Source organism: Macaca nemestrina, chromosome 4, assembly GCF_043159975.1.
Source record: "Macaca nemestrina isolate mMacNem1 chromosome 4, mMacNem.hap1, whole genome shotgun sequence".
Classification (NCBI taxonomy): Eukaryota; Metazoa; Chordata; class Mammalia; order Primates; family Cercopithecidae; genus Macaca; species Macaca nemestrina.
This window is the reverse complement of record NC_092128.1, coordinates 171,902,347-171,929,224: the sequence shown is the minus strand read 5'-3', so window position 1 is coordinate 171,929,224 and position 26,878 is coordinate 171,902,347. Positions and strand designations below refer to the sequence as shown.

Sequence of the window (26,878 nt, the reverse complement as noted above, 5' to 3'; positions counted from 1 at the left end):
CACCTTAGTTCAGGCCTATGAAGAATGTAGAGAGGGTGATGGCTGGCTGTTGCTGGATCTCTGGAGCTCAAAGAAGGGATCCCACGGTGTTGGGGCTCAAACTCCTGAGGAGGTGGCTCAAACATTGGCTATCTCAGGAGCTCAAGGGAGGGGTTCCATGAAGGTAGAATTCAGATCTCTGAGGAGAGCACTGACTGCTGCTGTGATCGGTAAGGCGTGCAATACGGCTGATTCTGTGATTGTTGGAAAAAGGATGGAGATTAAAACCACCTGCTGGCTAAAGCAATTGCTCCTGCCACGGTAAAAGGCAGCTGCTGCTGGCATGATGCTCACAGAATGGAGCAAGTCCCTTCTTCCTCTTGCCTTTGTTTCCCTCTAGTTCGCCCTGTTGGTGAAGTCTAGCAGAAGCGCCCCAGTAACATGGAGTGAGTATAAAAGGGTGACTGCGTGGACAAGAAACAATAACCAGCATACATTTACTTGTTTCTCTAGTGCGATTCTGAGTCGCACAATCACTAGGTCACAGGATTCGTACATTTCAAATGTTAATAGAGACTCCCACATTATACTCTTTTAAACTGCACGTAACAGTTTCAATATGAATAAAAGGGGACGGGGGGTAGATTTACAGAGAATATTGCCTAGAGCAGTAATCAAATTTTAACAAGACTTGGGAATACCGTCAAAATTCAGGATCTGATTGAGGAGTTCCAAGGGGCCCGAGTTGGCCTTTTGTAACAAACGCCCCGGTGATACTGATGATTGCATCATGTTGGAAGTCTAACACATTCCCATCTTCCCACAGCCTCTACCATAACATTCTATTGCTACCCTTATGTGAACTGCCCCTCTGTTGGTTCACGCCACTTTCCTACCCGCTAAGCAAGGAACAAACCTAGCTTCTGGAAGCGGGGAAGACAGGATTTGGCGCCACGGGTCCAATGCTTGGCTTGCTATTGGCCAGGAATGACATCACTCAGACAGGCGTGGCTTTAACTGTGACGTCTCCGGCGGCGGATGGTCAGGGACACAGCGGGAGGCGGGAGCGGAAGTGGGGCAGCAAATGGACAGGGTGGGTGGTGGAAAAAGGGCCCGGGGGAAGTTATTAGAGGGAGTCCTCTTCCGGCGCCAGAGGCCGGAAGTTGTGTCTCGGACGAGTCAACCGGGATCTGAGTGCTCAGAATACAGCTGCAACCGCGACCATGGGCGGGAAGAACAAGCAGCGAACTAAAGGGAACCTGAGGGTGAGTGGGGGGTGGCTCGGTCGACCCGGGAGCCTCGCTTCGAGGCGGCTGGCACCGCCCAGCGCGTTGCTGGAGGGTGTGTGGAGCGCCGCTGTGGGGAGGCGTGCTTTTGCGTGTCGAGTGTGACCTCTCTGTTGTGTGTGCGTCCCTGAGGGTGGTTTGGGTTATCTCTGAGCAGATTGGGGAATCGTGAGAGAAAAGATGTACCATGCCAGAGCTGTCCCCATCCGAGCACACACCCACAATATTCATGAAGAAATGATAATGTGTCAGGTTCACTGGAAGGTGATCTGGCCGAGGTAGAGGCTTGGTTGGGGGAGGGCGGCGCTAGGAAGAAGGAGAGTTGGGAGGATGTTAAAGTGAACCCACTGTGGAAGTTACCGCTGATTGTGCCTCTCCTTTGGGCTTCTTCTAAGCTAAAGCTCTTAGGATGGTATATTTGGTTTCTGGACTGCCTGTTACCCCTTTCCATCTGCAGTCCCATCTTCAACTCCCTCTTGGCTTACTTCATCCAGCCACACTGATCTCTTCACTGTGCCTTGACCTTACCTGGCCGGCTCCCAACGCTCTTCAGTTAGGAGGCTCCAAACTTTACTCTTGCAGTCCTTCCGCACTCCCTGTTCTTCCTACTTTGTTTTAAACTCCATTGTATTTATGACATTTATTGTCTTAGTTCACTAAGATGTAAGTATTTTGAAAGTAAATGTTTTTATCCTCGGAGCCTAGAACAGAGACTGGCACCTGATAGGCGCTCACTAAGTACTTGTTTAAAGACGACATTAAAGTGGATTCGTGTAAAACTACACGATGAGGGGTTTTGTAATGGTATTTTTTTATGGTGTTGGATTTATTATAGCACAGTCCAATTTTATGAGAATGCTTTTTTTCCTGTTTCTGATATAGTTATTTCTAGTGATTTCAATGTCACATTTTCTTAGATCTGTCACTTAATCTGTTTTGGAAGATAATAACAGTATTAGCAATTATAGCAACCTGTTGTGTTACTGTGCTGAGCACTTTACTTGCATCCTCATTTAATATTTTTTATTTAAATTTTCTCAATGTTTTATATTTGAAAAGTTCTTACGAGGAAAAGTTGCGAGAATGTTAGAGTGACATCCCATATACTCTACCTAGATTCACCAGTTGCTAATACTTGGTTGCATTTGCTTTCTTTCTGTTAATTTATGTATTTTGCTGAACAGTATGAGAGTTAGCTGTAGAAGTCGGGACTCTTAACTCCTAAATACATCAGCATGTATCTTCTAAAAACAATGCCATTTTTCTAGCCTGCAGCAATTATAATAATGGTTATAGCATGCAGAAACTTTGACTTTTGTGTAATACTGTAATCCAGGATACAGCCTTGTATTTAGACTTCTGTAGTTATCCCAATAATGTTCTTTTTTCTTTTCTTTTCTTTTTTTTTTTTTTGTAAGACAGGGTCGCTCTGTCTCCAAACCTGGAGTGCAGTGGTATGATCACGGCCCACTGCAGTGTCAACTTCTTGGGCCCAAGAGATCGATCCTCCCACCTCAGCCTCCTTAATAGCTATGACTCCTGGCTAATTTTTTTTTTTTCAGGACAGAGTCTTGCTGTGTTACCCAGGCTGGAGTGCAGAGGCGTGAACTGGGCTCACTGCAATCTCCGCCTCTCGGGTTCAAGTGATCCTCCTAGCTTAGCCTTTCCAGTAGCTAGGACTACAGGCACAGGCCATCATGGCTAGCTAATTTTTGTATTTTTTGTAGGGACAGTTTCGCCATGTTGCCCAGGCTGGTACTTTTTTTTAAAAAAGATAAACCATTTTAACATTTGAGATCCAGTCAAGGATCACTCATTTCATTTAGTTACCATTTGGGTTTCTTTGATCTGGACAGTTTCTCAGTACTGTTTAAGCGGGGAGAGGACTGTCTTTTTTAACAACATTTGCAAGAGCCTGGGCCATTTGTTTGATTAATTCAGATTCATCTAGTTGTTTCCTTATGATTAGATTCAGGCTAAACAATTTTTAGAAGGAATTCTTCATAGATGATGAGACTTTCTCAGTGCATCACACCGGGGCACTTCGTACCCATTTGTCCCCTTATTGGTGGTATTTGTTTAATTACTTGGTTAACGTGTTGTCCGTTATAAAGTTATCTTTTTCCATTGGCCAATAACAAATAATATGTTAGTTTGAAACTGTGAAATGTCCTGTTCTTCCACAAACTTTCAGCTAATGGTTTGAGCACCCTTTGATTCTTGCTGGAATCAGTTATTACGATGGTGATTTAAAAACTTATGCTTAATTATGAAAACAATCCAAGTAATGAATTAATTACTCATATCTCATTTTAAGTGTGATGAAACTGAGGTTTAGAGAAATTAGCTTGCCTAAGCTCATGTAGCCAGGAAGTTGTGGAGTTGGAATGTTAACTTTAATGTGGCAAAGTCTTCAGTAGAAGACTTTGATACTGGATTTCAGGTGTTCAGAGATAATAGACAGATGTCCGCTGTTCTTGAACTGTTAGTTTGATGATACAGACACATATGTAAGCAAATATTATAATATATTAAAGAATTATGATGCAGGTATTAGAAGAAAGAATGTGGGAGAATGGAAGAGACTGGAGGAAGGCAAGTGTTGCAAACATGAGTTTGAAAGATGAGTAGGAGTTTGTCAGGCAATGAAAAGAAAGGAAGAGTTTTCAGGTAGAGAGAAAAGATTATATAAAGATCGAATTGCGAAAGGCCATCACATAGATAACTTTTTTTTTTTTGAGACAGTGTCTCGGATCACTGCAACCTCCACTTCCCAGGTTCAAGCAATTTTCTTGCCTCAGCCTCTCAAGTAGCTGGGATTACAGGCGTGTACCATCACACCCGGCTAATTTTTTGTATTTTTAGTAGAGACAGGGTTTTGCCATGTTGGCCAGACTGGTCTCGAACTCCTGGCCTGAAGTGATCCACCCAACTGTCTGCTCAGCCTCCCAAAGTGCTGGGATTACAGGTGTGAGCCACCATGCCCTGCCTCAGAGAACTTCGAATTTGATTTGGTACTAGGGCATGAATGATAACAGCATAATTTGGAGAAGGGAGAAGGAAGTGGGGCAAGGGAAGGAAAGAGCGGCAGGAGATAAGACTGGGAAAAGTTGAGGTTAGATGGTGAAAGATCTTGTAAGTCTTCCTTGGTTTGGTCTTTAAACTGTAGACTCAGGATTGCCACCACAAATACCTCCAGAAGGTAGGCATGAAAGAATGTAGACAAAAGTAGGCATAGTCCAAAAAAAAAAATAATAATAAGTGCCATAAATAGAATTGTTTCTTAATTTTTATTGAACTATGGGTGTAGCTTTTAACATACAAAGATCATAAGAGTAAGTATATTTTAAATTTAAAGTAGACATTTAAAAAAGTGCATTTAAAAGTAACAAGTTACTTAAATTGGAGACTGGAAATTTGATACCTTCTCTTTTGCCCCTAGTTACCACTTTTAATTCTGTTATTTCAGCCTCAACTCCTTTAGATTTTAGCAATAATTAGTTTTTTATTGTGTTTTGTAATAAAACTGTTTACACATGAGACTGTAGAAAATTCTGATATCCTAGAGTCATCATACTTAGTTTTTAGAATTATAATTCACTGACTACTTCCTTTGTGGCTCTTTATTCATGTACCAATATTGAAAAAGGTGAATTGAATAATTAATTCATTTTAATAAACTGAAAAAATAGAGAACAGCTGCTTTGCCTATGGAGTAGCCATTCTTTTATTCTTTTCTTTTTTTTTTTTTTAAATGGAGTTTCATTCTTTTTGCTGAGGCTGGAGTGAAATGGTGCGATCTCGACTCACTGCAACCTCTGCCTCCCGGGTTCAACCAATTCTCCTGCCTCAGCCTCCCAAGTAGCTGGGATTAAAGGCATGTGCCACTATGCCTGTTTGTATTTTTAGTAGACACGGGGTTTCACCATGTTGGCCAGGCTGGTCTTGAACTCCTGACCTCAGGTGATCTACCCTCCTCTGCCTCCCAAAGTGCTGGGATTACAGGCATGAACTACCATGCCTGACCTATTTTCTTAGTAAACTTACTTTCACTTAAAAAAAAAATAGAGAACCTTTTTTGGAATTAGTCTTAAATGCTACAGATTGAAAAAAAATGTAATGCAGGCCATCATTTTCTTTCTTGTTCACTCAATTCAGTTTAGGAAGTAGACCAGATTATTCCTTGTCAAGTGAGTTTTCCAAACACACTTTTGCTAGGTATTAGCAATTTTTTTTTTTTTTGAGACAGAGTCTTGCTCTGTTGCCCTGGGTGGAGTGCAGTGGCACGATCTTGGCTCACTGCAACCTCAGTCTCCAGGTTCAAGCGATTCTCATGACTCAGCCTCCTGAGTGCTGGGATTACAGGCACACGCTACCACGCCTGGCTAATTTTTGTGTTTTTAGTAGAGACAGGGTTTTGCCATATCGTCCAGGCTGGTTTTGAACTCCAGGGCTCAAGTGATCCCACCCGCCTTGGCCTTCCAAAGTGTTGGGATTACAGGCATGAGCCACCTTGCCTGGCCGGTATGAGCAATTTGAATCACACATTTGGATAACCGTTGGCAAGCATCCTTATAGAGAAATAAGAAATAGATGAGTTTAGATGGGTTGTGATGTCAGTTTGGTGGTCAAACTGAAGCATTTTCTGTTTAGCTGACAGTAAGTTAATTTCTTTCAGCAGTTCAAATATTTTCTTTCTCTGTATCAACTAACCTCCTTTTAGTAGAAGACTACTATATTGTGTATCAGTCAAACAAAGCACTGACTGTGATTGAAAACAAAGGAGTCTGTATTATAGATTGACCGTTGTATTGATTTTTATGGTTGTAATAATGTAATTTTAGCCCAAAGAGGTTAGGCTAGGCTTTGGAGTATATGGAAATGAGTGTGTCCACCCTCAAGGAACTCCCAGTCTAGAGGCAGCTATCATTAGACCTGGGCCATTGTGATTCTTAATAAATATTTGTTCAATTAATGGGTGAATGAAAGGATGGGTTCTATTTATGAGTTAATTTTACATGTTTACATAGTATACATATGTGTATACATACTATTTATATGAAAGTTGGAAATAAAAAAATTCATAAAACAGCATTTATGAAAATTTTGCCACATGTGATACATTCTGATTTTAAAAGTTTTAGTCAATTTCTTTAAAATTCTGTCACGGTCCATTATATTGATATCATGAGCCACTAATGGATTGTATCTATGGTTTACAAAACATTCTAATGTTTAGGAAACGGAATAATTTCTAGGATCAGTATTGATGGATTCTTGGGAACAAAACCATTAATCTTTGGGGAATTTTGCAACAGATGAAATTTTAGGCTAGGAAAAAATAAAATAAAAGCTCATTCTGACCATGGGAATAGCCAAGGAATTATAAAGTTAAGTTTTGAACCCTTTCTGGACTCTGACTTTTTTCCTCTGTAATTTTCTTATCAGCCGTCAAACAGTGGCCGAGCTGCAGAACTCCTTGCCAAAGAACAGGGAACAGTGCCTGGATTTATTGGTTTTGGAACATCTCAGAGTGACCTAGGCTATGTTCCTGCTATTCAAGGAGCTGAAGAAATTGACAGTCTTGTAGATTCTGATTTCCGAATGGTGCTGCGGAAGCTTTCAAAGAAAGATGTCACCACAAAATTAAAAGCAAGTTTTCTTGTTTTCATAAAAATTATCAAGAAAATCCCTTTGCTAAAACAAAAGTCATTAGCATGTTTTATGTAAAGAAAAATGAACAATTGCTAAGTTCTTTTATAATTGTACTTTTTTCTGTCACACAGTCTTAAACTTAGTTGATATTTATTTTCTAGGTTGTAAATTAGTTTGTTACACTGAACTTTTTAAAACTGCTTTAGAATTTTGGCTGTATAATTTTTCCCGTTAGGAAATGTAACTTTGACCTTGTAACTTTAAATGAGGTTTTTTTTGTTTGTAGATGTTTTATTTCTTAAAAAACAACTGAAGAGTTTCTACCATAGTAGTCTGTGAAGGAGCTCTTCAAACTAGTCTCATATGGCATAAACAGAAATAGTGTATTCTCCTATTACATAAATAGACAAAGCTTCCAGAACAGAATAATTAATAGCCAGTATTATGGTTGTTAATCCTAATGACGTTAATAATGACTTACTTTTAGGCTATGCAGGAATTTGGAACCATGTGTACAGAGAGAGACACAGAAACTGTGAAAGGAGTTCTTCCATATTGGCCAAGAATTTTTTGCAAAATTTCACTTGTAAGTATTAAAACTTTGCTAGTTTATTTCTGTTGTATATTTTTTGGTTGGAGTCATGGACACTCTCAAATTTATAATGTTGATTTTTTGGTGAGGGTTATTAAATGTTATGTCAGCATGGTTTTGCAGATTGAATTGTTAACACTTCAGAAGAACGTGGATATAAAAAAAGAGGTTGGGGCCTGGTATGGTGGCTCATGTGTGTAATCCCAGCACTTTGGGAGGCTAAGATGGGCAGATCACTTGAGGTCAGGAGTTCGAGACCAGCCTGGCCAACATGGTGAAACCCTGTCTCTACTAAAAATACAAAAATTAGCCGAGTGTGGTGGTGGATGCCTGTAATCCCAGCTACTTGGGAGGCTGAGGCAGAAGAATCGCTTGAACCCGGGGGCGGAGGTTGCAGTGAGCCAAGATTGAACCACTGCACTCCAGCCTGGACAATAGAGCAATACAACATCTTAAAAAAAAAAAAAAAAGATTGGATTGTGTCGGGTTAAGAAGAACATTTAGGAAGTCTGTTTTCAGAAATTAGATTGTTACTAGAGAATTACCCTGGTGCTTTCCAGTTTTAATAAATTTTGATGATGATTTTATTCCTTGTATATTTGCTGCAGAAGAATGAGAGTGAGTTGCTTAATTATTCAAGACCCAACCTTTTTTTTTTTTTTAAAATTGAGATGGAGTCTCATTCTGTCACTCAGGCTGGAGTGCAGTGGCGCAATCTCTGTTCACTGCAACCTTGTCTCCTGGGTTCAAGTGATTCTCCTGCCTCAGGCTCCTGAGTAGCTGGGATTACAGGTGTGTGCCACCATGCCCTGCTAATTTTTTGTATTTTAAGTAGAGACAGGGTTTCACCATGTTGGCCAGGCTGGTCTTGAACTCCTGATTGCAAATAATCCACCTGCCTCGGCCACCGAAAGTACTGGGATTATAGGCGTGAACCACCAGGCTCGGCCTCAAGGCCCAACTTTGAATCTGTCTTGAATACAATCCTGTCTCATTGGGAGAAGGGGAGAAAGAAAAATTAATAAATTATTTTATATAGTTTCTGATTTAAAAACCTCGAAGTTATTGATTTAAAAAAATGATTTCAGTTTAGCTTAATGCATAGGTGAATTCTTGGTAATGGGTCATTATAGCATATCCAGAAGTGTCTGTGATTGTTTTTATGGGCTAGAGCTATTTTAAATCACATTTATATTTTTAATAGGATCATGACCGTCGGGTCCGAGAAGCCACACAACAAGCTTTTGAAAAACTTATCCTTAAAGTAAAGAAACAGTTGGCTCCCTACTTAAAAAGTTTAATGGGATATTGGCTAATGGCTCAATGTGATACTTATACACCGGCTGCGTTTGCAGCAAAAGATGCATTTGAAGCGGCTTTTCCTCCAAGCAAGCAACCTGAAGCCATAGCATTTTGTAAGGATGAAATTACAAGTGTAAGTTCTGGAATTATTCTGAATCTTTTTTTTTTTTTTTATTTTAAGTATTTAACAGTTATAAGCATAATGACAGCTTTTTTACTTGGGATTGTAGGGGAATGAGTAAGTATAATATTTCCAACTGAAGGCTGAGCGCGGTGGCTCACGCCTGTAATCCCAGCACTTTGGGAGGCTGAGGCGGGAGGATCACGAGGTCAAGAGATTGAGACCATCCTGGTTAACATGGTGAAACCCTGTCTTTACTAAAAATACAAAAAAATTAGCCAGGCATGGTGGTTGTAGTCCCAGCTACTTGGGAGGCTGAGGCAGGAGAATGGTGTGAACCCAGGAGGCGGAGCTTGTAGTGAGCCAAGATCGTGCCACTGCACTCCATCCAGCCTGGGTGACAGAGCGAGACTCCATCTCAAAAAAAATAATAAAAATAAAATAAAATAAATATTTCCAACTGAAGATTGCCGTTTTAAAATTCTGTTTAGTAAAATTGACCATTTTGGATCTTTAACAAAATTAACATTTTGGATTGGATCTTTCTACAGTATTTAAATTTTCCATTTTAATTTTGAAGTCTTAATTACATTTTTAAAAAGTAGACATGTTTTATATAATCTAAACAAATAACATATCTAAAAATCTAAAATTACTTTCTCTCGTGTTTCCATGATCAATATATATATACAGATCTACCTTAGTGTCTTTTTATTGGATCTCTGGTATTACTATACATGGATGTACTATAGTTTATTTAACTCTTTTTATATTAAAGTACATTTGGATTTTTTTTCCAATTTTTATCATAACAAATGCTACTTCAGTAAACATTTTTAAGTAGATCTCTTAATACCTTTGTGGGAGTAATACTTACTAGAACTTCTAGTAAGCATATGTTGGGCCAAAGGATAAGAACATTAAAAATTTTTATAGATAATGATAAATGGCCCTTCAAGGCCAAGTAAATTTATACTCCCATTATCAGATGAAGTTTCTCCACACTGGGCCAATGCTTTTGCCATAACTTTCTTATAAAAAGTTATCAACCATACCTGTTTGTGGCTTTCAGTGTGTCCGTTTCTAGTAGTGTCTCATTTCTTCCCCCTTCATTTGCTATTCCCGGTATATGCACTAGAAAAACCAGACAACAAAGTTGTTAGAATTATATTGAGAAATAAAAGCAGATGAAGTAGGAGTGAGGAGGGAATTGATAATTTTTAAATCTTTGCTTGCATTTATTCCCTTATTTAGTACTCCTATGTTTCCACAACACCCTGTGTATAACCCTGCTTAAACATGTCCATCTGACCCTCTCTCCCCGCTCTCCTTTTTTCTTTCAATTAGCCGTTCTCCCTGTGGCTCTCCATTACAATTTAAGTTCAGATTTCTTGTCTTGACATACAAGGCTCTGCATGATCAGGTCCCTGCTTACCTATCTAATCTCTTCACCCGGCATCCCCCAACATGTTACTTTTTTTTTTTTTTTTTTTGAGATGGAGTCTGTCTGCTGCCCAGGTTGGAGTGCAATGATGCAATCTCAGCTCACTGCAACCTCTGCCTCCCGAATTCAAGTGATTCCCCTGCCCTGCCTTAGCCTCCTGAGTAGCTGGGATTACAGGCGCCCACCACCACACCCGACTGATTTTTGTATTTTTAGTAGAGACGGGGTTTCACTATGTTGGCCAGGCTGGTCTCGAACTCCTGACCTCGTGATCCACCCGCCTCGGCCTCCCAAAGTGCTGGGATTACAGACGTGAACCACCACTTCCAGCCTCCCGACACATTACTTAATTCTAGTACCCCATTTAGGTTCTTCCATTCTTCATTTCTCAGGTGTACCAAGTGTATTTTTCTAGGGAGATGGTTTGTAGCTTTAATCATATGCTCAAATGGAGTTCTCTAACCCATCTGTAACTTAAGAATCATTGGTTGATTTAAAATGCCAAGTCATAAATGTTACAAGAGTGAAGTGTCATGAGTTTGGACGCTAAGAGCTTTAGGAAATGAATTTTGAGACAACTAATTTGGCTCTTCATGGGCTTTAAAAAATAAATTTGTTCTTGGCTTTGTCATGGATGGATAACTGATAATTGAACATATGGGTTATTTCTTCCATTTTAGTTTCCCTTTAGTTGGCTATGTCACAGTTCATTATGGCTATTGGCGTTGAACTGTCTCAAGTTCCAAACCCATGTATTAGAGAGGGGTTAGGCAAATGAAAATAAAAATGTCAGCATTATAGATAGTATATCATACTGTCTGTAAGACATGGGCTCTGGGTCACACCGTTAGTTCTAGTCCCACTCTGCCATCAGCTAGCAACTAGGTGTGTGACCTTGGGCAAGTTTCTGTGCCTTCATTTTGTAATCTATAAAGCAGGAATTAACTTGTACTTCATGGAGTTAAGAGGATTAATTTAGTTAATGCCTAAAATGTGCTCAAAGCTATACCTGGCACATGCAAAAGCTCAATAAGTGTTAGTTATTGTTACTGCACTTATTTATGCTGATAAAGCAGTTCCTGGAACAGTGGACTCCCTTGTGTTACATCCCAGGAGGAAACAGACTTCTCCACATTTGAAAACCTCATACCTTCCTCTGTGATGGAGCAGAGCACAATGTATGGCGTTCTTTGTGGGCAAGCAGGCTTACAGAAAGAGGGGAGAGGAAAGCAGAGCCTAATTTCTCTCCCAGATTCACATTCACTTCATTGCTGTGTGCAAGATAATTGGAGGAACAAGTGGTCAGGAGTATTTATAGTTGCGTGGGGAAGAAGTATCTATCCTTTTTATTCCAAGAGCAGCTAACCTTGGGAATTGATAGGGAAAGAAAAATTGGTAAAATTCATACCTTTCAGTTTTGCTATTTGATTCTTCTCTTAGGTAAGATGAGGTTTATGGGGATTTTTTAAATGGATTTTATTTAACTAGGCTCTGTCTGTTCACCATTGACAATTCAATAAAACCAAAGGCTTTGGTATTTTACCCCCTTTGTAGGTGCTGCAGGATCATCTTATAAAAGAAACACCTGATACACTCAGTGACCCGCAGTAAGTTGTATTATTTCATTGTAACTCATGTTGAGGATTTATTTTACTCATAAGTAATCAGATGATTTCATTGTGACTTTTTTTTTTGAGACAGAGTCTCACCCTGTCACCCAGGCTGCATTGCAATGATTCAATCTCAGCTCACTGCAACCTCCATCTTCTGGGTTCAAGTGATTCTCATGCCTCAGTCTCCCGAGTAGCTGGGATTACAGGCATGCACCACTGCACCTGGCTAATTTTTTTATATTTTTCATAGAGTTGGGGTTTTACCATGTTGGTCAGGCTATTCTCGTACTTGTGACCTCAAGTGATCCGCCCGCCTTGGCCTCCCAAAGTGTTGGGATTACAAGCATGAGCTACTGGACCCGGCCCAATGTGACATTTTTAAAAAGAAGGAATAATATATGTAGAGATGAAAATAATATAATGCTATATGTGAGATGCTGTATTAAGTGCTTTTACTTGCAAGCTGTCCTGCTATTTAACTTGAATTATCTGGGAGCTACACATTTGGTTGTATTAGAAAGAGATATTTGTATATGTTTCCTGCATTTACTTTTTGACAGTTGTAAGAGGAAGTTGTTTAAGGTCTGGTTGAACATAGTTGAAGAATATAAATAGTTCTGTTGAAAGAGTAGTAAAGTATTTTGTTTACTTTTATATTCTAATTAAAGTTTTAAGAGTCCTTGAGGGAAAATAGTCTTAGATGGCTTGATATCCATTCCCTGGGATCACCTTTGTACATGCTACTAAGAACAGTATACTTTCTCACTTATCGCAAGCCTTGGCTTTTCATCTACTTTAACTTTGTATTAGTAGTAAAGTATGTGATTAAATTTCTTTGTATGTTTACATTTTGAGGGTCATTAGCACAGGGGAAATAGAAGATAGAAATAAAGCAACTTTGGTACATACTTAATGATAAAATGTTTTAAAATGGAACTACCAGATATATAGTTTGGCTTATTCTAAATTTTTTAATATATTTATTTTGTTTTATATCAAGAACTGTTCCAGAGGAAGAAAGAGAAGCTAAATTCTACCGGGTTGTAACTTGTTCCTTATTGGCATTAAAGAAATTGCTTTGCCTTTTACCTGATAATGAACTTGATTCTCTGGAGGAGAAATTTAAGTCTCTTTTATCACAGAATAAGTTTTGGAAGTATGGAAAACACAGCGTACCTCAGGTATATTAATCTTTTTTATCTTAAGACATTTCTCTGATTCCTTAGCCCCATCTTCTTAGTTTATGTTTTATGTTTATTGTTTATATTTAGAACTCTGCAAGCACATCTCTGTGGTAGGCCATTCATTTGCTGAATTACTTCTCTTACTAGAATGTTACTCTGTTTTTACTTTTTTATTTAGTTTGGGCCTCAGATTCAGAATTATCAGTATGAATTACCATACTCCTTTGTTCATAGCACCTTAAAATTGGTGTGTGCAAGTCTCTTCTCATTTAATGTATTTATTTTTTCCCTTTTGTCCATCTCTCCATTCTCTGCTTTCACTGGCTGACTGCTCTACTATGTTTAATATATGTGCTTTTGTTTGTGCAGTTGATTCTCATCATTCGTAGTAGTTACGTTCTATAAACTCATCATGAATACTGACTTAGTGAATACTGAGGCATTGCCCTTACGGCAAATAAAGGGTTAGGTTCTTGTGAGCCTCTATTCACAGCATTTTTGTCAGTTGATAACTGATATAACCAGTACGTAACCTTGTTTTATGTGTGTTTATGTTTAAAGCCACCATTTTTCATAGCTGTTATTGATTCATTATCATTGAACTCAGGGCCAAGATCAGGGCCAAGAGCACTAAAACTCACGCCTGGATAAAGCATATCGTACACATATTTTCTTTGGAAGGCACATCACAGCATTCTTGTGCTTAGATACAATAGACAGCACTTCAGTGCTGCTGCTTGGAGGCCATTTAAAACATGAAATCACCAATCAAAAGCACAAAAATTTGAGAAAATACTGTGAAAAGGACACTTTTTTACAGTATGAGAACTGAAATAAGGGAATGTTGCCTTGTTCAGCCTCAGCTGGGAATGTGCACGTGGGTGACTCAAATTTTTTGCCATTCTATGCATGTCCACAAATGACTGCAAGGCACTGCAAGTTTTTGTTGTTGTTGTTGTTGTTTTTGTTTTACCAGACAGAGTTTCGCTCTTGTCACCCAGGCTGGAGTACAATGGCGCAATCTAGGCTCACTGCAACCTCCGCCTCCTGGGTTCAAGTGATTCTCCTGCCTCAGCCTCCCAAGTAGCTGGGATTACAGGCGCCCGCCACCATGCCTGGCTAATTTTTTAATATTTTTAGTAGAGACAGAGTTTCACCTTGTTGGCCAGGCTGGTCTCAAACTCCTAACCTCAGATGATCCGCCCACCATGGCCCCCCAAAGTGCTGGGATTACAGGCGTGAGCCACCACACCCGGCCTAAGACACTGCAAGTTTTGATTTTGGGGTTACAAATACATTTTAGCAAGTAGGTGAATTGGCAAATATGGGATTTGTGAGGATTGACTGTATTTTTGAAAAATGTGCTTTTGTGTGTGCTTGAGTTTTTAATTCACATAAATAGTACTGTGTTATATTTTATTCCATTTATTTTTATTTATTGCTTTTAAAAAACGATCTCTCATGTTCCTATATGTACAACTGATCCATGACTTCTACCTGCCTTGTAGTATTCAGAAGTTTGCATGTACCTATGTGTTTCGCCTGCCCATTCCTCCAGTGATTGATCCTGATTGTCTCCAACTCTTTGCCTTCACAAGTAATGCAGCAATGAACATCTTCATTTATGTGTCCTTGGATCTTAAGAAACTGTCGGAATTGCTGAGTCAGTAAAGTGTGTACATACCTAATTTCCTAAAATAGTGCCAGATTGCTCTCCTGAATGGCTGCGTTACTCTAGACTCAACCATCAATACATGATGACTCCTATACTGCATAATCTTATCTTCTAGCCTTTACTAGGCAGCATTCAGCTGCTTAATTTTTCATTAGCCTAATAGGAATTCAGGTGATACCTCTCTTTAATTGGAATTACTTTCCTTATTGGTGATTTTGCATCTCTTCAAGAATTTTTAGCGTGTTTTCATTTTTGTGTTTCTTGTTCATTTTTCCTTTTTGGAGTTCTCTTTTTCTTTTTATGCAGGAGCTCCTTTTATAATCTAAATATTAATCTTTTTGTCTTTTTTAAAAATTCCAATCTCATGACAGATTATCTTTTGTCATTTTTAGGCAATGCAAAAAAGCTCCCATTCTGTCACCTCTGCCATGTGTCTTATGTCAGAAACAAATCTTAATTTTGATGTGATCAAAGTCACTGATTTTTGCCTTATGAAGGCTATTCCCACCTTTAAGTCATAAAGATATTCTTATATTTTTAATTTTTTTAGCTTTATAGTTGTAGGCTTTATATTGCAGTTTTACCTTTCTAATAAAATCTTTACTTCATCAGTAATCTACCTTTTCATTTGGTGTTAAATATGAAATTTTTCTTCATATATGGTGAGTCAGTTTTCCTAACATTACCTAGTAAACTGTTTATTCCCTGTTCATCTGTGGTCATGTCATTACAAGACATTAAGTTCTTAGATATTGCTGGGCACAGTAGCTTATGCCAGTAATCCCAGAACTTTGGGAGGCCAAGGCAAGTGGATCACTTGAGCCCAGGAGTTCCAAACCAGCCTGGACAACATGACAAGATCCTGTCTCTACAAAAAAATAATTAAAAAGTTAGCCAGGTGTGGTGGCATACTCCTATTGTCCCAACTACTCAGAGACTGAGGCAGGAGGATCACTTGATCCCAGGAAGTCAAGGCTGTAATGAGCCTTGATTGTGCACTCCAGCCTGGGGGAGGAGCAAGAACCTATTTAAAAAAAAAAAAAACATTCAGAAATTTGCCTCTAAACTATGTTCTTATGCATTGGTCTCTGTTTCTTCTTATATTGGTGCCACTGTCAGTATGACATTATGATATGTCTTTTTTTTTTTTTTTTGAGACAGTGTCTTACTCTGTCACCCAGGCTGGAGTGCAGTGGCATGATCTCAGCTCACTACAACCTCTGCCTCCCAGGTTCAAGCCATTCTCCTGCCTCAGCCTCCCAAGTAGCTGGGGTTATAGGTGCCCGCCACCTTACCTGACTTAATTTTTGTATTTTCAGTAGAGACGGGTTTTGGCCTGTTGGCCAGGCTGTTTTCTTGAGACGGAGTTTTACTCGGTTAGTCGGGCTGGAGTATAGTGGCACAATCTTGACTCACTGGAACCTCCACCTCCCAGGTTCAAGTCGTTCTCCTGCCTCAGCCTCCCAAGTAGCTGGGATTAGAGGCACCTGCCACCATGCCTAGATAATTTTTGTATTTTTACTAGAAATGGAGTTTCACCATGTTGGTCAGGTTGGTCTCGAACTCCTGACCTCAGGTGATCTGCCCACCTCAGCCTCCCAAATGGGATTACAGGCATGAGCCACTGCGCCTGGCTTTGTGATATGTCCTAATACCTGCCCAAGTTAGTCACATTTTTTGGGTTGTGTTCCTTTTTTTTTTGAGATGGAGTCTCACTTTGTTGCCCAGGCTGGAATGCAGTGGCACGATCTCAGCTCACTGCAACCTCCACCTCCTGGGTTCAAGCGATTCTCCTGCCTCAGCAGCTGGGATTACAGGCACCCGCCACCACGCCCAGCTAATTTTTGTATTTTTAATAAAGACAGGGTTTTGCCATTTTGGCCAGGCTGGTTGCAAACTCCTGACCTCAGGTGATCCACCTGCCTTGGCCTCCCAAAGTGCTGGGATTACATGTATGAGCCACTGTGCCTGGCCAGAACTTTATTCTTTCATAAAATTTTCAGTAAAGTTGGGCTGGAAGTGGTGGCTCACGCCTGTAATTCCAGACCTTTGGGAGGCCAAGGCAGGAGGATGACTTGAGGCCAGGAGTTTGAGACCAACCTACACAACATAGACTCCATCTAAAAAATGTAAAAAAATTAGCTGGGCACAGTGGGGAGTGCTGGTAGTCCTAAGTACTTGGGAAGTTGTCGTGGTAGGATCACTTGGGCCTGGGAGATTGAGGCTGCAGTGAGCTTTGATTGTGCTGCCACTGCACTCCAGCCTAGGCAATAGAGTGAGATCCTGTCTTAACAAAACAAATTCCAGTACATTTATTGAATTTCTAAAAAAAGTCTAACTAGATTTTTTTTTTTTTTTTTTTTTTTTGAGACAGAGTCTTGCTCTGCTGCCCAGGCTGGAGTGCAGTGGCCGGATCTCAGCTCACTGCAAGCTCCGCCTCCCGGGTTCACGCCATTCTCCTGCCTCAGCCTCCGGAGTAGCTGGGACTACAGGCGCCCGCCACCTCGCCCGGCTAGTTTTTTTTTGTATATTTTAGTAGAGACGGGGTTTCACCATGTTAGCCAGGATGGTCTCGATCTCCTGACCTCGTGATCCGCCCGTCTCGGCCTCCCAAAGTGCTGGGATTACAGGCTTGAGCCACCGCGCCCGGCCGTCTAACTAGATTTTTAATTGGGGTTGTACTCAATTTATAGACCAATATGGAGAGACTTGCTTTCTTTATGTTATTGAGTCTTCCTATCCATGAACTTCTCATCTCTTTCAATTTTTATTTTTTTATTTTTTTTTTTGAGACAGTCTCACTCTGTTGCCCAGGCTGGAGTGCCGTGGTGTGATCTTGGCTCACTGCAACCTCTGCCTCCTGGGTTCAAGTGATTCTCCTGCCTCAGCCTCCCAAGTAGCTGGAATTACAAGCATGTGCCACCATGCCCGGCTAATTTTTGTACTTTTAGTAGAGACAGGGTGTCACTGTGTTGACAAACTGATCTTGAACTCCTGACCTCAAATGATCCACCAGCCTTGGCCTCCCAAAGTGCTGGGAATACAGGTGTGAGCCACCATGCCCAGCCTCTCAATTTATTTGGGTACTTAAAAATATCTTACAATAATTCTAAAAAAATCAACTTTATTGAAGTATAATTTGCACACAATCCTGTAAAATGCAGCCGTTTTTACAGTTAAGTTTTGACAGATGTATACACCCATCTACATGTATATATACCCATATAACCACTACAATAAAGAAATGGAACTTTTTTTTTTTTTTACCCAAAATGCGTTCCTTTTGTCCATCCAAGTCATCCTCTGCCTTTATCCCAGGCAGTCATTGATTTGCCTTCCATCACTACAGATTAGGTTTGTCTTTTCTATGCTTTCATATAAATGGAGCTAGACATTACTGTCTATGTAGCTTCTTTTGCTTAGTGTAATGTTTTAAGGTTCATTCATGTTGTTGCATATATCAGTCCATTTTATTATTTAGTTTAATATAGTTTTCATGTGAACATATGTTTTTATCTTTCTTGAGTAAGGAGGGGAATTGATATGTCATATGGTAAGTATATCTTTATAGGAAGCTACCAAGATGTTTTCTAAAGTTGTAGTACTCTTACCAGCAGTGTGTGAGATTTTTAGTTGCTCCATATCCCCATGTTTCATATTGCCAGCCGTTTTAGTTTAGGTCATTCTCCTGGGTATGAGATCAGGGATTGCAGTAGCTCGTGTGTCAAATCTGGCATATCTGTTTTTGTTTTTTTCATCCCTATCCCCATGGACACGAGGGAAACATCTATTTTTGTAGATAGTTTTATGTATTATCTATGGCTCCTTTACTTCTACAAAGCAGAGGTAAGTAGTTGCAACAGTGACGACATGGCCGGCAAACCCTAATATATTTCTGTCTCTTTGTAGAAGATGTTTACTGACCTCTGGAATAGAGGTTTCTCATTGTGGTTTTACTTTGCATTTCCCTGATGACTAATGATGTTGAACATCTTTTAATGTGTTTATGGGCCAATTGTATATCTTTTTTTGGAGGTGTCTGTTTTAATCTTTTGCTTATTTTTTATTTCAAGAACTTCTACTTGGTTTTTTATATTTTCTGTTTCTTAGATGAAATTGTCTGTGTTTTCCCCATTGATCCTCATCGTATTTTCCTTTACTTTATTGAGTATAGTTTTAATAGCTTTTTAAAATCCATGTCTGATAACATCTGGGTCATCTTGGGGTTGCATCAGTTAACTGTCTTATCCCTTGTGATGAGACCACATTTTTCTGGCTCTTGGTATGTTGAGTAATTTAAGATTGCATACTGGACATTGTGAATGTTATGTTTTGGAGACTGGATTATTTTATATTTATCCAAAGGGTATTGTTTTTGTTAGCAGGCAGTTAACTCGATTAGACCCATTCCAAACCATTATGCCTGTGGTGGGAAATGGCTTAGCTCTCAGTTCATTTCTTGTTTTAGCTTTAAGCTGCTTCTAGTTTACTTGAGGCCGGGAGTTCAAGACCAGCCTGTGCAACATAGTTAGACTCATATCTCTAAAAAAAATTTAAAAATTAGCTGGGCATGGTGGAGTGCACATGCATAGTTCAGAGATAAGCTGTAGATTTAGGCTGTTAAAATACAGAATATAGAGGTTCCCTTCTGTGGTCTTCTCCGTTGTAGAGTCCCCCATCACTTTCCTGCGTCGTCCTGCGTTATCCTGGCCTTCTTTCCTGGTTCTTCTAGTTCCTCTGGCCAGAAAGATGTCAGTCTTTCAACTGAAGTTGTAGCTGGTCCTGTGCCTTTGTGATGGTGACCACAGCCACGTGTGGGCAAGGCTGCCAAAATTGGGATCTCAATCTACATGGATCACTTACTCCCAGTTTGATTCTCTTCTAAAATGCATCTGTATTTCAGTCTCCAGAGCCCTCAGGTAGTTGTTTTTTGTGTGTGTTTTATCCACAGAGCCTCCTTTTAGGAGGATTGATATATTGGGCTCTTACTCATCCCTATTTTTTTGTCCATTTTAAAATTGCAGTTTGGTTATTTTTGAGTTGCAGGTGTGCTGTATTTATCCTGAGTAGAAGTATTTGTCAGATAAAAGTAGGATGAATGCTTTCTTCCAGTATGTGGCTTGCCTTTTAATTTCATTCATGTTTTTGAAGAGTAGATGTTTTGATTTCGATGAAGTTTAATTGATCTTTTTTTTTTTTACGGTTGTGCATTTGATGTCTTATTTTTTATGTTTATTATTTGAATGGCCAGTTACTAGATTGATGTCTTATCTAAGAAATCTTTGCCTAAGTTTGCAAAGATTTTCTATGTTTTATTTTAGAAGTTTTATAGGTTAGCTTCGTGTAGTGGATTTAGAGTTATTTTTTGCATATAAACTGAAGGTGAGAGTCAAAATTAAGTGTTTGGTTATGTAGTATTCAGTTTTTGAAAGACTATCCCATCCTTATTCTGACACCTTTGTCAGAATTCACTTGACCGTATATGTACAACTTTAATTTTAGACTCTGTTCTGCTCCATTGATCTGTAAATCTATCCTTACACCCAATACCATGCACTCGATTATTAATGTTTTATACTGTGTTGAAAACTTCCAACTTTGTTCTTTTTCAAAATTCTTTTGGTTATCTTAGGTCTTTTGCATTCTAGAATATTGTTTTACAGTCTGCTCAGTCCTTATGGTTTTTGTTTCTTTCATGAATGAGTGCTTGAAAAGCAAAGCAAAATTTTCTTGATTTTTCTGATGTTTTATGATCAAAGTTTTTCAGCATAGCTAGAAGTTTGCTGTCTTTGTAAATGTCATGTCTTTGAAAATACTTTGCTAACTTTGATTTGGTAATATTTTATATAAAATATACATAAAATATTTTGTGGGGTTAAATATGTGTATTTTTTAAATCTCACAAAATATTATACTCTCAATCTTTGTTTAGATTTGCCTATATATTTGTTGCTTTGTGTCAGAAGGTGTTTTTATTTCGCCCTCATTCTTTTTTTTTTTTTTTTTTGAGACGGAGTCTCGCTTTGTCACCCAGGCTGGAGTGCAGTGGTACAATCTCGGCTCATTGCAACCTCCGCCTTCCAGATTCAAGTAATTTTTGTGCCTCAGCCTCCCAAATCCTGGGATTACAAGCATGTGCCACCATGCCTGGCTAATTTTTGTATTTTTAGTAGAGATGGGGTTTTGCTATGTTGGCCAGCCCCGTCTTGAACTCCTGGCCTCAAGTGATCTGCCCACCTCAACCTCCCAAAGTTCTGGGATTACAGACATGAGCCACCATGCCTGGCCTTCACCCTCATTCTTGAAAGACATATTTGCTGAGTACAGGATTGTATGTTGGTAGTTATTTTTGTGTTGAAGATATCATTCCATGTCTTCTGATTGAATTATTGCTGTCAAAATTAACTATCAGTCTTATTGTCCTTCTTTTGAAGGTAGTTTATCTTTCCTTTTGGGCTACTTTTAAGTTTTTCTCCTTGTGTTTTTCCATTTGCACCATAATGTGTCTTTGTGTGGATTTCCTTTACGTATCCTGCTTGGGATTTGTTGGGCTTTTTGAATCTTTGACTTGGTATATTTCATTGGCTCTGTAAAATTCTCAGCTATTATCTCTAGGTATTTCCTTTGCCTCATTCTTCTCTTGTTTTGGGATTCTGATTAAATAGATATTAAACCTCACTGTATCCTCTATGTTTGTTATGTTTTCTTTGTTGTTTTTCGTTTTTTTGTCTCTCCATGCTGCTTTGTGGATAATTTCTTTTGCTCAGTCTTCTAGTTCACTGATTCTCTCTTATTTGTATCTAACCTCCAGCTGCCTTAGTCCATTCAGGCTACTTTAACAAAATACAGTCAGTCCTCCATATCTGCAGGTTCTGCATATGTGGATTCAATCAACTGTAGATGAGGAACCTGTGGATATGGAGGGCCGACTGTATTACGCCATTTGATGTCAGGGACATTTTATATAATTCCTGGGAATTTGGCATATGTGTGGGGGTGGGAGGGTGGGGTGTCCTTGAACCAGTCCCCTGCAGGTACCAAGGGATGAACTGTACCTTAGACTGAGTAATTTGTAAATAATAAAAATTTATTTCTCACGGTTCTATAGGCTGGACATTTCAAGATCAAGGTGCCAGCAGATTCAGTGTCTGGTGAGGGTTGCTTTCTCTGTTTCAAAGATGGCTGCTTTTTGCTGTGTCCTCACATGGCAGAAGGAGTAAACATGGTCTCTCATACCCTTTTATAAGGGCACTCTGATCCTATTCATGAGGGTAGTGCTCTCAAGACTTAATCATCTCCTAAAGTCCTCGCTGCTTAATACTATCACACTGGTGATTAAGTTTCAACATATTAATTTTGGAGGGAGACATTCAGACCATTGCACTGTTCTTAAACTATGAGTTGAGCTTTAAATTTTAATTATTTTTAGTTTAGTAGTTGTGCTTGATCTTTTTCAGATTGCTCTGTTTTTACCAGGATCCTTTTTCCTACAAGTTTTAAAAAACTTTTGTTCCTTTAAATGTAATAAGCATCGTATTATAAAATTTGTGACTGATCATTCTAAGATTTAAAGTCTCAGATCTTTTATTTCTCCTGATTGTGGCTCATGGTGTCTTATTTTCTGTTTGTTTGGCTATAATGGAGGCCCCAAATGAAGGCTTCTGCTACTAAAGAGGATTTGTGTTTGCTTCAGTCAAAGAAAGAGAAAGTTGAATTAATTCTTTCAGCCTTCACTTTTGCCTTGGTAATTCCTTATGCCTTTTCAGCCATTTTATACTCTAAGATTTTAAAAAGTATTTTTTCTAGCTATTTTAGTTTTCTTAATGGGAGGGTTAGTGTGAATAATCTATTACTATACATTAAAAATCTTATCAAGTTTTACTAGGTTTTAATTTAATTCAGCTTTGCTTTCTTTTAGATTCGCTCAGCTTATTTTGAGTTAGTTTCTGCGTTGTGCCAGCGCATTCCACAGCTGATGAAAGAGGAAGCATCCAAAGTGAGCCCATCGGTTCTACTTAGCATTGATGACAGTGACCCAATTGTCTGCCCAGCTCTCTGGGAAGCTGTACTCTATACACTTACAACTATTGAGGTATGTAAGAGAGGCACATTTAGTACACTGAGGAATACTTGTCTTTTAGTTGCATTTTAGAACCCTTGGGTATCATATGACCGAGAACCTATGAGATAAGAATATCTAAAACTTACTGGGAAAATGCTTTCTTGGAAATAAAATAATCTAAACTTGGCATAAATCTTAAAGTGACTAAAAATGGCAAAGAGTTTTTATTTTATTTTGTTTAGCCAGTATTATTTCTTTAAACCTTATGTGGCCTAGTGCAGTCACCATATCTGAATTTTATATTTAGAATGAAATATAATTAAGATTGAAATATAATTGTCCCTTTTAGAAAGCAACTTTTATAGAAATAGAAGTTAAATAATTATTTCTAATCAATACTGTCTTGTATGCATGTCAAATATATGATCATTATATGTAATACATTTATAATTTCAGTTTTAGTTTTTAATGGTGGTGAGAGATTTTAGCTTTTTTTAGGTAAAATACTGGGTTTTTCTTTTTGAGAGCCTATATATTTTCTCTTTTGAGAAAAGTATGTTTATGATGTCTAATTACTACTATAATCTTTTCTTTGGTTAGGACTGTTGGCTTCATGTAAATGCAAAAAAGAGTGTGTTTCCCAAGCTATCAACTGTGATTCGTGAAGGTGGTCGGGGTCTAGCTACTGTCATATATCCTTACCTTCTGCCATTCATCAGCAAGCTCCCTCAGTCCATCACAAATCCAAAGTTGGATTTTTTCAAAAATTTCCTCACGTCTCTAGTTGCTGGGTAAGAAATATAAATTTTTGATTTTTAAAACAGATTTTCCTGGTTTTATATTCATTATTTTCTTTCTTAAATTTCTCCAAGTTGTTTTAGTATTCATTAAATACTTTTAAAGTTTTCAGAGAATTACAGTTGGTATTTTTTTCTTGAGTACGTTCAAGACTTCTGTAGTAGTACACAGCAGAAAGTTATATGGTAAAGCTCCTAGTTAGAAATAGGTCAACTAGGCTGTTTTTCAAATTAGCCATTTTTTAAATAGCAGAATGCGCTAACCAACTGCATCACAGAGACATGTAGCCATTTTTTATTTTTTATATTGATAAATATAAATGCCTGAATGCAGAAAATTAGCCAGTGAAATTTTTAAAACTTCCACAAATTTAACTACTATAGATGTTTAAATTCACACTTAAAAAAACCATTTCAGTACATTTGTTGAATTTAGAAGATACATGATTTTATTAATGATTACAAATTTTTTTTACTACACTATTATCTTTATTTGGTTAATAAGTTATCTCGAATTTGCAAGTGGATTGGTTCCATGAATAGAAAATTAATATCTCGGCTGGGCATGGTGCTAGCACAAGCTGAAGTGGGAGGATTGCTTGAGGCCAGGAATTCAAGACCAGTCTGGTCAAGATAGTAAGACCCTATTTCTTAAAAAAAAAAAAGAAGAAGAAGAAAAAGGAAATATTCTCTTATTTATTACTGATAATTTTTTGCAAAACTTTTTCAAAGTTTTTTAAGTTCATATTCTCATTGGGCTATATGTATTTTCATTGGTATTTAATTTGTAGTTTAAGAAACTGCTTTAAAAATGTTTCTTCTGTTATGATGCCTTTTTGAGGTCTTTATTTTGATAATTCTGAGTTCTTATTTCTTCTTCACAAAAGAGTAATCCAGTTATTAATTATTTCTTAGGCTGTCAACAGAGAGAACTAAAACCAGCTCTTCAGAGTCCTTGGCAGTAATATCTGCTTTTTTTGAATGCTTACGTTTTATAATGCAGCAAAACTTAGGTGAGGAAGAAATTGAACAGATGCTCATCAATGATCAGGTATCTAGTAAAAGTCATCAGTGTCTTTGCATACTGATTATATAGGATCAACCTCATTGTATCTTGTTGCCGTTTTCAGTAATAAGCCTTCCTTGTAAAAATTTTATTTTTATAATTTACCAATTGAGTAATGTGTATTTCTGACCAGAGAAGTAAAAATTCCATACTCTCAGTTGCTAGCATAGTATGATACCTAAGAAACTAATCAGTGTCTGGATGCAGAAACCCTATTTTTTTTTTTTTTTTTTGAGATGGGAGTTTCGCTCTTTGTTGCCCAGGCTGGAGTACAATGGCATGATCTCGGCTCACTGCAACCTCTGCCTCCTGGGTTCAAGCAATTCTCCTGCCTCAGCTTCCCAAGTAGCTGGGATTACAGGTAACTGCCACTACACCCAGCTAATTTTTGTATTTTTAGTAGAGACGGTGTTTCACCATGTTGGTCAGACTGGTGGAGAACTCCTGACCTCAGGTGATCCACCCGCCTCGGGCTCACAAAGTGCTGGAATTACAGGTGTGAGCCATTGCGCCCAGCCTGTAAAAACCCTATTTTAGAAAGATGTAATGCAGGCTGGGCATTGTGGCTCACGCCTGTAATCCCAGCACTTCGGGAGGCCGAGGTGGGTGGATCACTTGAGGTTGGGGCTTCAAGACCAGCCTGACCAACATGGAGAAACCCCATCTCTACTAAAAATGCAAAATTAGCCGGGCGTGGTGGTGCATGCCTGTAATCCCAGCTACTCAGGAGGTTGGATAATTGCTTGAACCTGGGAGGTGGAGGTTGCAGTGAGCCAAAATCGTGCCATTGCACTCTAGTCTGGGCAACGAGCGAAACTCCATCTCAAAAAAAAAAAAAAAGATGTAATGCAAAGCAGAATTTTGAAGATGCTATTTATGATCTTTTGTAGTAAGTTTAAATAAATCATGAAGCAATCATCTTGTTAATTCTAAAATACTCAAATTATGCTTTGTGAAAGTTTGGCTTGGCTTTTAGAACCAGAGATGAGCGAAGGTTATGGAATATGGTTCTTTACAGTAGGAGATTAATGAGATTTTAGAAGTCCAGATCCTAGGATTTCTCTAACTACCCTTATTTGTGTAATTTAGGAAATAGGATACCACACTCTGTGGGTTCTAGGTATCTTTCATATTGGCTTATAGTCTCACATCTTAGATTTACCTGTAGTTAAGGCAGAAAAGCAAAACACTTAAGTCCAGAAGATGCAAAGAAAATTAGATTGTTAATGACCAAGAATCCCAGTCAGTTTTATCACGAAAAAGGAATAATTGAGATGAAATCATTCAGCTCTTTTATGATATGAAAGAGATCTTCAGGTTAACTTTTTCAGAGTTCTAGGGGAAAATTTATGTTTTTCAGTTATTAAATATGAAATTTTATAGTATTTTACAAATACTTTGTTTAAATTTTATTTCTCTTGAAAATTGAACTTCTCTATTTTGTACCTTCTGTGAGTGGAAAAAACACAGTTTTTCCTCTACTCTCACACCATAGTAATCAACACAGAAGACTTCTGTGACCAAATATGTGGGGATTTCTCCCCACCCAGCAAGCAGTCAGTTCTGCAGCAGACACCAGCTGTGTGTCCTTCAATTCAATTCTGACTCTCTACCTGGAGATAGTGTCAGATCTCACTGGCCTAGGACTCAGTCCCACAAGACCGCTCCCCACTTCTGATGCCAATCGCAAGCCCCAGGCTGTTTTACCTGAGCTTCTGACCAACCAGCTATACATCTTAATCAGGGATCCCATGACCCCCTCCTGGGGTTTGCTTAATTTGCTAGACTGGCTCACAGAACTCAGAGAAACAATTTACCAGTTTATTATAAATGATATTACAAAGGATACAGATGAAGAAATGCACAGGGTGAGATACGGGAAGGGGCGAAGAACTTCCACACCCTCCTTGGGTGCGCTACCCTTCAGGAACCTCCACAAGTTCAGCTATCTGGAAGCTCCCTGAATGCTGTCTTTCTTGCATTTTTATGGAGGCTTCATTACTAGACATGAATGATTAAGTAATTGCCACTGGTGATCAGCTTAACCTTTAGCTGCCCTTGTATCCTTGGAGGTTGGGGAGGTATTGAAAGTTCTAGTCCTT

General features: G+C 38.7%; 1 protein-coding gene across 3 annotated transcripts in view; it reads left to right on the top strand.

Annotated features, from left to right (window-relative positions):
• Positions 1-1,069: 1,069 nt before the first annotated feature.
• LOC105472780 (listerin E3 ubiquitin protein ligase 1) overlaps positions 1,070-26,878 on the top strand; it is a 67,598-nt gene continuing 41,789 nt past the window's right edge. Inside the window, exons 1-9 of one of the 3 annotated variants that reach the window (XM_071095532.1) lie at positions 1,070-1,244; positions 6,714-6,917; positions 7,408-7,506; positions 8,717-8,947; positions 11,934-11,986; positions 12,993-13,173; positions 22,770-22,943; positions 23,514-23,704; positions 24,626-24,761. In XM_071095532.1, the coding sequence (XP_070951633.1) occupies positions 1,203-1,244; positions 6,714-6,917; positions 7,408-7,506; positions 8,717-8,947; positions 11,934-11,986; positions 12,993-13,173; positions 22,770-22,943; positions 23,514-23,704; positions 24,626-24,761 (1,311 nt within the window). In that variant the 5' untranslated portion in view covers positions 1,070-1,202. Of the gene's footprint in view, positions 1,245-6,713; positions 6,918-7,407; positions 7,507-8,716; positions 8,948-11,933; positions 11,987-12,992; positions 13,174-20,748; positions 22,596-22,769; positions 22,944-23,513; positions 23,705-24,625; positions 24,762-26,878 lie in introns of those variants that run through there. The other 2 variants (XM_071095534.1, XM_071095533.1) reach the window with 2 other exon arrangements.